This window comes from Echeneis naucrates, chromosome 12 (genome assembly GCF_900963305.1).
Source record: "Echeneis naucrates chromosome 12, fEcheNa1.1, whole genome shotgun sequence".
In the NCBI taxonomy this organism is placed as follows: Eukaryota; Metazoa; Chordata; class Actinopteri; order Carangiformes; family Echeneidae; genus Echeneis; species Echeneis naucrates.
In genome coordinates, this window is record NC_042522.1 from 11,710,155 (window position 1) to 11,723,125 (window position 12,971).

Here is a 12,971-nt window from a genome sequence, read left to right on the forward strand (position 1 = left end):
CTATTTTTATTTAAATTAGTATCTTAAGAAAAGATACGTTATTCTTTAGTCATATATGCCACAATAGTATTCAGTGAATATGCGGTGCATTCTTGCCAATTCAACACTAATGTGATTGAATTAAGTATTACGTTTGTCTTCATAGCACTGAATATTTAGCCCTGTCTGCCATTATCAGACTCTCAATGCGTGTCCCATGCTTGAATATTAAATATTAAATATTAAATATGAATTCTGCATATATACACAAGCTGCATCTACGGTAAGATAACATATTTCTAGAAGTATACACAAGGCACATAGGATGCAAAATATACTATTTTTAATACACAACAAATTAATTGTACCAGATGACAATTTGAGAAGAGACACAGAAAATAAAAATATATTTATTTCCAATGGCATACTTATATCTTTCTGTTCTTTATAGTCAGATAAAGCCCCTAAACTGTACATACATTGTATTGCATTTATGTACTAGGTTATTTTTTATTTTATTTTATTTTTTTACAATAAGTCCCCTTTAACACATTGTTTACAGTAAATCTTCTGACAACACACACAGCAATACACACACAGCAATACTCAAGGCATGATTGAAAGATCATATGGTGACGCAATAGCAGTGACATCAAAGCACAAGAATTTAAGCCACAGTGATACAAACATATATGTGCTTTGACTATTTTGCAGTCGTGAGTGGCACCGATATAACATATTTTCTAAGTTGATGTAGACATCTGGACATCTGGTGAGATTTTGAACGTTCTCTTAATATACATGCCACTGATGTATAACATTCCTAAAATATTTGCCAAATAGTTCCAATTCATGTTACTGGGATTTCATTGAGACTGGTGTCGACTATCATTATAAAGACTTGTGGCCATTAAAAAGTTGGATGGACCTTCCAACATTTGATATTTTTAGGTTAGAGGAGGAAGATTTAATGGTGCATATCTCAAAACTTACATACATACAACAAAGATTATATCCATGGCTACATACGACTAAATAGCTATCACTGAACCAAACCTTAAATGCTGTACTTCTTGTGCTTGCAAGGCTGAGAAACCCTGATAAGAGCTTCATCAATGTCACATTTTCAAAGCTGCGAGTTATCACGGTCAGAGGAGCATGGCATACAGTGAAGGAAAAATAAAAGTAAAAGCTAAAAACAAAAAAAAATAATAACAACAACAAACAAATGTTGTTCACTTAAGCCAAATGTGAGCATTAGTAAATCTGATCAAGAAGTGAGACCTCCAAGGAAATTGAGGGCACCAGACTGAGCAGGTTGAGCACAACTTGGCTGTTTAAATGAATAAATGGAACAGTTAAACCCATCAAGGGAGAGGAAGCTTTCAGGGTAATAGCTGGCTTTTATTTGACCAAAGAATGTCTGTAAGAAATGGCCAAGTGGACCAATGAATGTGATACTGGTATCAGCCTTAAATGTAGGTGTGAGTGGTGAGCCTGAGTGTGTAAATGTCATGGTGGAGACAAATGCACAGTTATTCTAGAAAATATTTTCACAATTAATGTGGAAATTGCGCGGCCAGTTTTTACATTTATAGGGTTAGTATGTCAAAGCCTAGACAACCTGCTGCAGATCTGCAGGGGAGGAGCAGAGAACTGCACAGAAATAAAAGCTACGATATGTGGCATATATCGTCCTGCTTACTTTACTTAATTCCTGTTTAAGATGAAGCAGGAAGTAAGTTACAACTTTATCAATGATCAGAGAAGGACCAAGACGGAACAAGCACACAGACTAAAAACGTAGGTAGCGGAGGATATTTTGATACCGGATACACACACTATGTGCAATCATGCTTGACTGCACAGAGCTACAGATTCAAAGTGGATATCCTGCAAGCACATGTGCATCAGAGACAAAGGCAGAAAGAGGATTATCAAGCCTCAGAAAGATCAGCAAGTGGTCCTCACAAAGCAAACCAGTGACCACACATGCTACTTGGACACAATCCAGGACCAACCAACCTTGGCCAGTACAACCACTAATGTTTCCAAAACCAAATCATCTAATAATGGGAGATATCACTACCGAATAATTCAAGTGTATCACAAAACGTTTAACCATGGCAGCTACAATTTCAGCAAAAATAACAATTATACTTAAAATATAGTCAGCTGTATTGCAAGATATACAAGTATAGAAGGTATAACTTAACAAAATGAACTTTCAAGAATAACATTACAGTTAAGAATTTGGTTGCTGTATCCCTGAAAATATAGCAAATTTTAAGGCAAAATAAATAACATCCTGAAGCATTTTCAACAAGGGTACATTCACGAGATGAACAATAACACTTTCGAAATAAATTTACTGGCAATACTTCCATCTCCTGACAATGGACAGGGAGGGAGAGGGCAAGAGGAAATAGGTTGTTAGATTATCTTTATTACTGAGCAGTTTCAATGACTAATTATCTTTCCAGTATTTAGTTTTTACAAATTCCCTCTCTTTTAAATATATGACTATCATGTGGTTGTCAGTATGCTGAAACAATTAATAATTATCAGTTTAAGAGCAGTGTTGTGCATCACTTGTTTTCTATCAGAGTCTGCACTTTGTGGACCAAATCCTGGGCCATCATCAGAACTTGGGGGACATTGTGTCTCTCTGCCATTTCTGAAGAGAGATTTTGAAAATAATTTTCACTTAAATACAATAACGACACAGTTACTGAATCAATCAAATAGTTTCCAATGGGTAAATGATGAAATTCAACAATAAACAGGTACGCAAACATTTTATGTATACGTTTGAAATTGCTATACGTTATCTTAACTTACATCTAAACTTGTTTACTGCATCAACTGCAATTCTGAATATGATTTGGCAATTGATCTTCAGTTTGTCATTGCATCTTACCGTTGAAGAACTTGATGATGTCCGTGAAGTCCATATTATTTTCTAAGATGATGTCTCTATACATTTCCACAAGCGCCAGAGCAATAAAGAGCACAAAGTGCTCAGAGGAGGTGTGCTTGGCAGCCCAGATGGTTTCCCACACAGAGAATACGTCATCATACACCATTTCTGTTCAGAAAAAAAGCGACAAAACATGTTACATACAACACCATGGTCAGTGCAATGTAAAGTTTATTTCAATGTGATTTTTGAAAAAAAAAAAAACAAAAACAAAAAACAAACGAAAAAAAAAACCCCAATGCTTGCTTTTTCCATCACCTCTTTTAAAGTCTAGTAGAAACCAGCGATAGCAGAAGTAGAAGTGAGTATAATCTCCATTCTGCTGCATCAGTTCAAACAGCTCAGAGTCCAGGATCTAAAGGTATGGAAACAAAATGTGTCATTATCATACATCTTGTTATATTGTAATATCATAACATTAATTAATATGTGTACGTACGTACCTGGATGAGAGAGCGCATATTGGCAAAGTGAGAGTCCATGGCACCACCATGAGGAAAATTCTGGTTCATCCTCTTCATCAGTTCAGTGAAGCAGCTGAATGCCATGACCTCTGGAAAGCAGACTCACACATATTTAAGTGATTCCTCTGACCATTTATGTACATTTCTGCGAAGCTGATATGGCGTTTGAACTTTCACTGACCATCATCCAGAATAACCAGTAGAGGGGCCAACAGATCACACATGCCCTGGACGTAGCCAGTATCCAGATGCTGCCACACATAACTACAGGAACAATCACATTTTTAAACAAACTGTTAGTTCGCCTTACCTTTTGGAGACAAACCTCAGATATATTTGGCATAGCAACACATTTACCTGCACATGATGTTGCGCAGCTTCTCCAGGTTCTCAGAAGTGAAGTACCAATATGTTCTGTCACAACGTCTGACATCTTTGTCAATGCGATGTAAGTTGATCAAGTACATGTCCAGTGTTTCTTGCTACGACAATAATGGTAAATTCAGTTATTAGATGTTTAGTTGTTTAAAAAAAAAGAAGTGTGCCTGTCATGTGCGATGCTTACAGAATAGGTTTGTCCTTCTGAGGAATCATGTTTAGCGTTTCCTCCCGGCTCTGCAGACTCTGGCTCAGTGAGCACATTCTCCATCTCAGGCTCATCTTCTGAGAGGCCCAGGTCAGTACCCTCAGGACTGGTGTTACAAGCTGTGTCCAGATGGTGATCTAGGACAAGATCCTCAGACGCCATTTTCTCTCTTTGTGCCAGAGAGATTGGTGGTGCAGCAAGGCCTGACAAAGGCCTCGCCTTAATGTCTTCAGAGGTCACACATGTTATCCCTGCAGGAATGTCCTCCATTTCCAAGGCAGAGGGAGAGTCATCAGAATCTGCTGTGTCCGGAGACTGCCGAGAGTGGGATGATAGTGAAAGGCTCCCCCTTGACGCTGACTGAAGTGCATTCAGTACTTGTCTGACCGGTGAATTTGAGCCAGGTTTATCAAATGGAAAATCTGGAACTTTGTCCTTTTTGGTTTCAGCCAAGTCACAAACTGCTGCTTCAGCTTCCTTTCTCTCCGACTCTGTGGCACAGGTATTGATCATTTGTGGCAGCTTCTCTTCGGAAGGTGTTTCAGGTTTTTCAGGAATCTCTCCCTTTGTTTCAATTTGCTGATGAGTATCTTTTTCTGCTGAAAATGGACATAAGGGCTCCACTTCCAGATCTTTGCTCGTATGGGCCGGAAAAGTCAACGTCTGTCCAAGCGGAGGCGCCTGGAAATATTCATTATGTATCTCAGTTTCGAGCTTTAGAACATTAGTGTTCTCTGGAGCAGGTCTTACATTCATATTTGTGTCCACTGCTTCTAAATCTTTAGGTTGCTCATTTGTTGTTATATCTTCAGGTTTTTCTTCAGCTTCAAATGTCTCTTTTGACTTACCGATTCCACTTTCCTCAGCTACCTCACTTTCTGAAACTGTCTCCATCTTTTGTTTCTCTGAAATCTTGTCCTTGACCTCTTGGTCCTTAGTGCTTGTCACTTCTGGCAGTGATCCAGTTGTGCTTTTTTCATTTAAGACTCCTGATGGCTGCGATTTTGGAGATCCGACAGCTAACTCAGTAACCCAAGGCCCGTTTTCTGAACCTGGATGTTGATTTGAAGGATCTGGAGGAGAGGGGTTGAAGGAGGGAAGTTGTGGAGAGCCTGCAGTATCAGCTTTGATTTCTTTCACTGGACTGCGATGCCGAACCTCTCCTTCCTCTGGCCTGGGCTCAGAGTCAAACTGATCCACAGCCTCCACTGATCCAAATACCTGATAACCAAAAAAAAAAAAAAAAAAAATGGTAACATCGTGAGTGGATTTCAACAGCACTTAAACTGACAAATTTTGAAGGATTGCACCCATTGTTTTGCATGTGTTAGCCCATTAATTGCAAATGAAACATACCTGACATTACTGCGGAAAAAAATGGCATAAATTAATATCTAACCAACCATGTAGTCTTTAGGTTCCATTCAATTCATTACCTGAAACACTCCCTTTGGGATTTGAATACTCTATATAATATATTATTCGATCCATCACAGTTTACTCACACCTTTTTCAATCATCTAACTAAATAAAAGATGCATCCAAAATTTGAAAGTTGGCTACAAAAGAGGAAACTCTTAAATCTTACAAAAAATGGCAACAAGGATGGTAATATGAATAAAGTTGGTTGGCCGAGAATGAAATATCTCAGCAACTACTGGATATATTCCCAGAATATTTGGTAAACAAGTTCATATTCCCTGAGGACAACAATTTGTTATGTGTCAAGCCCTGACCTTTTCTCTGGCACCACCAACGGTTCAACAGCTTTACTTGTCCTTAGAAATATGTGATCCTCAACTGGATGGATGAACGTGGAAATGGTACACACGGTCATGTAATCCTTAGGATAAATTGTAATCATGTTGGTGAGTCCCTGACGTTTCATTTGGAACCTTTATCAGTCCAAAGTTTAGTTTTTTCAATACTGGTGGTTTATCTCTTGCAGTGGATAGATTTAATGTTTCTAAAAAAAGGAGGCCAGCTGCTGCCATTCTAAATCCCATTAGGATACTTAATATAATGAAAAATGCTATCTATAAATAATTACATATAATCTATTTCTAGTTTTGGGCTAAAACACACAAAAGACTGGATTGATCTATTAGAAAGATGTGTTGCGATGTTCGTGTTTATGAAAAACTACCTGTGCGCTACTGCTGGAATCACTTTGTGAATGGGTATTCTGTTGGTCTGAGCTGCTACTTAGAGATGACTGCAGTGGAAAAAGTATCACACAAGAAACAAATGGCAGAACTGTCAGCTGTGATATACAATTATCTATTGCGTCTTTTGTGATAATGGTTGAAATTTTTGATGCTAAAACATCAAACTTGCATCTGTACTGATGGTGGAGTCCCGCTGCACTGGTCCTCTTTCCACACTGGCTCCAGACGAACATCTGGCAAGAGCCTCAGCATGTTTCTCTCTTTCCCTCTGACGGACAATGGCCTCACAACCTTGCCACTCTTTCAAAGTCTGCTCATACGTGATCCGCATCTGCTCATCGATCTGAAACAGGAACCTTGTATAAACAAAGAATTGAGGCTGTGTACATGTCTCCCACACTCTGCAATGTAGGATATAGAAATACCTCCAGCCTGGATTTCTCACTCATGGTGAACTGGTAGTGTCCTAATAAAAAGGGCCAGACTTCTTTGCGTAGTGATGGGGCCACACCACCAAAGTATACAAGCCTGTGTATCTCTTTCTCCTCATAGGCCTGAACAAGATAAGTTTTCTCTTTATTAATTCACACTGAAATCACACACTCAATAAAAACTTAGGTACAGGTGTGATTCTTACAGAGCTGTCCTTGAGGAACCTGACCCAGACCTCTGCAGAGAGACCTCCGCGGGCATCGCAGGGCACATCAGGGTCGACTATAGTGGTGTTCACCAGAGCAGAAAGGTGCGTGCGAACTGTTGACAGATGACGGCAGTATGCAAGCCCTGAAAAGATGAATGTTTACATATCAATGGGAACTACAGCTTCACCAAAAACAATCAATTTGAAAAATGTTAATCAAAGTCAACTTGGATTCGTTTGTACTCACATCCATAGAAAGCACGGGAGATGATCTGGTATTTCATTGTGTCACAAAGGAGCTTTAAAGGAGCCCTGATAGAATTCAGAAAGTGGCTAAATTAGTCAATTGGAATAATGTGAATATGGAGTTGAGTCTGACCCTGGAAAATAATTACCTCTCTTGATTACAGCCATTAGGAAGAGAGCCATCAGAAGAACCATTTTGAGAGCAAGAGGAACAAGAAGACTTCCTGGGGGTTGGTTGCCACATGTTCACACCCTGGTCCATTAGCTCTAGAGCCACTGAACAGCATAATAGACCTAACCATTACTGTTTCTACCATCAGCAACAAGGTAAAAACTGATGAAAAGCCAATAAATAATATAAAAAAAATAAAAAATAAAACATGGAACATGGGAAAAACAAACCGAGAGGGAGGATGTTGATGGAGATGTGGTGGACAAATTACTTTATATCCATGCAAAGTCTCCTGATTTGATGACAGGGCTATAGTGTGAAATGGACACACAGGCACTAAATGGGCAGGAAAAATATAAGAAATGTGGAAGTTCAACATCAGAGAAAGCTTAATTAGAAATGTTCACAGCGAAAGCCTGGGAAAAACAGATTTATCTTAACTGAAGTTGTCTAATTCGTAAATCAGTATTAAGAGCTGATCACAGATTTAATCTATGATGAGTCTTCATTAGATTCTCTGAGGAAGTCAGAGCAGAGAGATTAAAGACACTCACTGAACTCCATCTGGCTGCCAGGAAAGAGGATCCGAAAGACATAATCGGTTGCTTCATCATCTTCCTTATCAGATACAGAATCACATGACCCATGGGGACTCCTCTTTCGCAATTTTGGGAAGACCTTTCCCTGTGAAGGAAAAGGCCATGGAAGTCATGGCAAGAATAGTTAATTCGAAGTTAAGAGGTGAGTGTTTCATTATCCACTGTTCATGCTGACCTTTCCCCTCTGATTCCAGAGTGGTGGGTCCAGCTGTCCATGGGGCAGCAGGCCTGTCTCAAGGCAGGTGAGAAACTGAAGGAGGTGGCCACCTTTGGGGAAATGCAGTGGAGGTCTCTGGATCCCGTCTTGGCTCACCAAAACTACTGTCCCACCACTGTTCACTGGAGATATCAACACAGTGGGATGCAAGATGAATAAATCCTCAACCCCACGTTTTGGCTGCTCCATAAGAAAAGCATTACTACACCTTGCTGATGACAGTGGAGATACACAATCTCTTCCAAACGAATAGTCATGGCATAATCCCAATAAACACTGAAAGAAAGATGAACAAATGGGCGTCATCTCTGTAAGAACCAGATCTTATTCTAATTCAGCTGACGTTTTACTAACCTTTTCTCTGAATCCAGCTCCCCCACATTACCATTCATCAGCTGGTTGGGCGTCCATTTCAGTGTCATAAGATCTGCCGTTTGGTGTAGAGAAAGGTAGCCTGGGATGGCCTCCATATCATCTCTCTGGACACACAAATAACTAAATCAATTAACAGAAGCATCAAGTTCCTTCAGAGTGTGAACTATCCTCTATTAATATTCTGCCCCTTGAAACAGATACTAGAACCGTATGATTATTCTGTTACATATGAATGAATTCAACACACCGGCTGCACCAGGACATTGTTTTTCCCAAAAAGAAGTGTTGCTCTGGAGTTTTGGTGGAGTGATTCAACGTATTCCCTCACCCACATAAGGGGGCGATCGTCCATGCTACCACTGGATTGTCTTTTCTGGATCTGGTAAAGGTTAAGATTACATCAGTTGTACTACACATCTGATATTAAACATAGTAGGTTATACCTAATTGTTTCAATGAAATCAATTAGCTCCTGAACTGACTAACCAGGGCTGGTCGTCTGGAAGGAGAATCCTGCCGACAGTGGCCACTGTGGATACGATGTCGCTGTACGAGTTCGTCAGCAGATGGATCTGTCCAGAAATGGTCTGCAGTTTTTACTTTGGTGTACTCCAAAGCACAAGGGCCAACTGCAAAGGCAGATTAATCAGATTAAAGCAGTACAGACATATTCTGTAAAAGCTGTATATTAGCAAAACCAAATTATACTACAGTATAATAAGGAAAAGGGGCAGCATGGCGGCATAGGGGTTAGCGCTGTTTCTTACCACCGTCCAAAGATATCATGTTTGTGTTAATTGGTGACTCTAAATTGTCTGTAGGTCTGAGTGTGAGTGTGAGTGGCTGTTGGTCTCTGTCTGTCTCTGCGTGTTGGCCTCTGTGATGGACTGGTGACCTGTCCAGGGTGTACCCCAGAACTGATAAGCGGTTGAAGATGAATGAATAAATGAATAATAAGGCAAAGTAAAAGGTTTAGCTATTACACTGTGATCATAATGTGCAGATTAGTGAGGTTTATAAATACCCAAGAGAGATGCAAGAATTGGTCCATCCACAGGATCCATCAGCATAGCTTCTTTCTCATAGAAGGCACTGCAGGAAACAATATTGAGAAAATTTAGAGCATTTAGGAATTCAAAACATTACCTGACTTCCTGTTTGCATATCAGAGGGTTTCAGGAGATCTGTAAAGTAACCACATAAAGCGGAATGCCGACATACTGCACTGTGTGTGCAATTTAACGTGGAAAATTAAATCTTGGACATATTCAGTTATTTCTGTCACCTGGAAAGGATGTTTCTTTAGAACGAATCGGTAAAGAAGAGACCAATGTTCATGAATGCATGCATTAATGCATTCAGTTATGTTTAAAAATACCTGCTGTTCTCTACCAAGTACAGGACAATTTTGTCCAAGAGCTTCTCCATCAGTGCTGTTCGGATCCACAGGTGTTTCAACGCCTGAGGAGGGAGGTTGGCCAACTTAGACTGCCGAGTGCGGTCATTACTCAGTGAGGGATTGTTTTGTTTGCTGAAAAACAGAAAAGAAACCTATGAGATTTCTGTATGACACAATATTCGGATGCAATATGCCAAATAAGACAAGATACTTAAGACTAAAAATAAAATAATGCACTGACTCAATGTTACTGGCCTTTTTTGGGTACAATTGAAGTTCTTACCTGTTTTCGATAAGCTGTTCCAGCTCCTGGACTTTGTGACAGAGTTCTTCAGCAGGTGAAAAGCTTTTCGCAACCTTCATAAAGAGTGCTGCAACTTTATTACTGCACAGCAGGCCAGCAATACGGCGCTTCAGTCCATGAAGGATGCAGGCCTCCACTACCGCTACACACACACACACACACACAGCATTACTCATGTATTTGCCTCGTTTAAATGAAATGTTTTATTTGGCTTTGAGTTTTGTTTGCATCCCTTGAGAACAACACAATTTCATTTCTGTGAGAGCTGCAACGCTTTATAGTTTTTGCAAGAGAAAACAAGCACAGGCCTCACTCCTGGTTGGTAAAAACACCTTTGAGGGGCATTAGTCTACTGTAATACAAATCCATGCACTCCATCCAATCAAACATTAAATAGTTATAGTTTATGGCAATGACCAGACCATCAGAAGAATCCTGTGCACTGTGAGGACAAACTTGTAGAAGGTGACAGGGCTTGACACAAAGTGGCATGCATCCCTAAAAATCTCTCTTATTTACTGTCATTAGTCTCTCCATCTAGTTTTAGCTGGCACACAACACAATGAGCATCATCCCTTTCGTCTGGACCAACCTGACCAGAGGAGATAGCACTGAATGTAATGTAATCAGAATTGGTTTACTAGCAAAGAATTACCACAGAAAGATATGATGTGACTGCTGTCAGCATGCACAAATTTCCGTGTAACTGCCTCCTCCATGATCTGTTTCACCTGGAAGAAAGAAGGTACACAGTTAGACGAGACTTAATTTGTGTGATGCAGTTACATGAGATGACAGAGAGACAAAACAAGAAGCACAAGAATACTCTAACAAGAGAAAACAACGAAGCAAGAAAGTAAAAATCTGTTTTCGTACCAGTGTTTGAAGTTTAGGTTTTACTTAAACAGGCATTGCTTGTTGGATTAATGTATTTATTTATTTACGCTTTAGAAAATGAGCTTGGACCTGGATGTTCTGGAAAAAGGTCACATTCTACCAAGTGTTTGTGTTTGCTAATACAGCTATGTATAAGAATCAAAATGCATGTCACTAAAAAAAACCCCCAAAGATCCTCATTCACAATTCAGTTTTTGTAACAAAATGTAAAATTTTAAACCTATGATGGGTGTTCAACATACATCTCACGTGTTAAGAGCCTCCTTGCTGCAGGATCTGATATCAGAGTCATGGATGTTTGAGAGGCAGTGAGTCACAGGTGAGGGGGAGCATGGACATATAAGCTTGGAAGTACTTGGCTTTCTCAGCAATGCATGAAACATCCTGCTCTCCTTTTCTGGACACCCGTGGAGTCACTAAGCAGTTTGGAGGGGTCTTTAGTGAGCTCCCTTGAATGTCTCTAAGCATAAATGTCCAATTTGCTCACAAATCCATTTGTGTTGTACATTTAATGTTTGCCAGAAAAAACAATAAGATGTGAAATTAGATCGATCCCATGGTCACACCTTTACATTCTGAAAAATAAGATGTTGGGAGAGGGGCAGATGGAGAGCAAACCTCAGGATTAGATTTTTAAAAACAGATTTTGCTTTCCTAAACACAGAGGAATCTGTACACGGCTTGTTGAATTGGTGGTGTTTCCCCTCCCGATATAAAACCATCACCACCAGCATCAGTATTATCGTCATCACCACCACCGTCGTCATCATCATCTTACAGCAGCGGTGAAAAACAGAGCTGCATAGGATTTCAGTGGCATCTGAAAAGCATTAATCCTGAATATGAACTGAATGGTAATATTTCGTGGTAAACAGGCCTGTGGCGTAGTATGTGGATCAGACCTGACGGACGATGTCCACAAACACACAGATCTCCGCTCCTTATGGCCACTCAACATACAGTGTGATGAGCATGAGGGAAATAAAAAGCAGCCAACCTCTTTCTTCACATTGCGCAGTAATTTCTGGCGCGTCTCGGCCTCTGTCACGGGAGAAAACATGATGAATATGCCGATCGGACGCTGTGTCGGAAATTAGTAACGACAGGATCACGATAGGAAAATAACACCGTACCTCCCATCGCTCCTGGCAGGACGTGGCGGCTGAGCACGCACAGCTTTTCCTGGGGATTGTCTCAAAAACAAGGCAGACAACACTGGTCAGCAGGCGAGAAGCCTCCGAGATGTACTATGTGTTCTTAAGAGACTAAATTAGACCTATCTGCTACCTCTCAGAGAACCAACACCCCTTTAAAGTCACAGTAGCCTTTACATTAAACCTCACACACACACACACTCTTCCACTACCACGGACACACAAACTGAGACACAAATCTGAATCTCAAAGAGCCAGATCTGGCTTTGTTCCTACATTTTATTTATGTATGTGTACGTATGCATGTATGTAAAAAGAAGTCTCCAAAAGTTTCTTCGCCACAATCTCATAAAATGAATTAAAGTCTATTCCAGATTATTTTTCCCCACAGAAACTCATTTGGTAGTTAAATCTAAAAAGCCTCTGGTCAAATTATAGACCTCGTAGAATTAATCTTCAGAAATAGACTGCTGAGTTGAATTAATGAATTTATATGGTCAACAGGCACACAAGCCACAACCTGAAATTAAAAGAGGAGGCAACTGTGTCCATTAGACGTCAGACACCAGGCAAGCTCTTTTTTTTTCTCCCAAGGGATCAGAGATCACACACATACACTCATTTTTCAGTCATCAGGCTAGTGTGTGTGTGTGTGTGTGAATGTGAGCAACAACACTGCTTGAGATAGCACAAAAAGAGAAAAAAAAATTTAAATTACTGTTCGATAGGTCACCATGATGTTGTGGCTCAGTATATTATAACGTTATGAAATTAGGTTCTACTACATCTAC

At 39.9% G+C, this 12,971-nt stretch overlaps 1 protein-coding gene across 6 annotated transcripts; it reads right to left on the reverse strand.

Annotated features, from left to right (window-relative positions):
* Positions 1–331: 331 nt before the first annotated feature.
* sgsm1b (small G protein signaling modulator 1b) lies at positions 332–12,268 on the reverse strand. 6 transcript variants are annotated; one of them, XM_029516342.1, is made up of 26 exons: positions 12,160–12,231; positions 12,024–12,067; positions 11,269–11,601; positions 10,785–10,860; positions 10,109–10,271; positions 9,805–9,957; positions 9,451–9,518; positions 8,913–9,055; positions 8,674–8,805; positions 8,406–8,530; positions 8,260–8,327; positions 8,010–8,173; positions 7,790–7,919; positions 7,213–7,339; positions 7,065–7,129; positions 6,815–6,960; positions 6,603–6,731; positions 6,347–6,520; positions 6,156–6,224; positions 3,989–5,230; positions 3,781–3,905; positions 3,605–3,687; positions 3,403–3,512; positions 3,218–3,314; positions 2,900–3,067; positions 332–2,656 (listed from the first exon to the last, which is right to left on the reverse strand). In XM_029516342.1, exons 4-26 carry the CDS (start codon positions 10,846–10,848, stop codon positions 2,568–2,570), a joined length of 3,834 nt encoding a protein of 1,277 aa, XP_029372202.1. In that variant the 5' UTR covers positions 10,849–10,860; positions 11,269–11,601; positions 12,024–12,067; positions 12,160–12,231; the 3' UTR covers positions 332–2,567. The 6 variants fall into 6 exon arrangements, 5 of the variants coding, with proteins under 5 accessions (XP_029372202.1, XP_029372203.1, XP_029372201.1 ...); XM_029516343.1 differs by having other exon boundaries at positions 11,269–11,302; positions 12,160–12,207; XM_029516341.1 differs by lacking the exon at positions 11,269–11,601 and having other exon boundaries at positions 12,160–12,268.
* Between the last annotated feature and the right edge of the window lie 703 nt (positions 12,269–12,971).

Bases quoted from the DNA above. Each gene is read 5' to 3' on its own strand.
- sgsm1b (XM_029516340.1), bottom strand. From the start codon at position 12,086: ATGTTTTCTCCCGTGACAGAGGCCGAGACGCGCCAGAAATTACTGCGC. The intron at 8,806-8,912 runs GTTAGTCAGTTC...AACCTTTACCAG, and splicing joins CTTCCAGACGACCAGCCCTG to ATCCAGAAAAGACAATCCAG. The intron at 6,732-6,814 runs GTAAGAATCACA...TATCTTGTTCAG, and splicing joins GGTTCCTCAAGGACAGCTCT to GCCTATGAGGAGAAAGAGAT.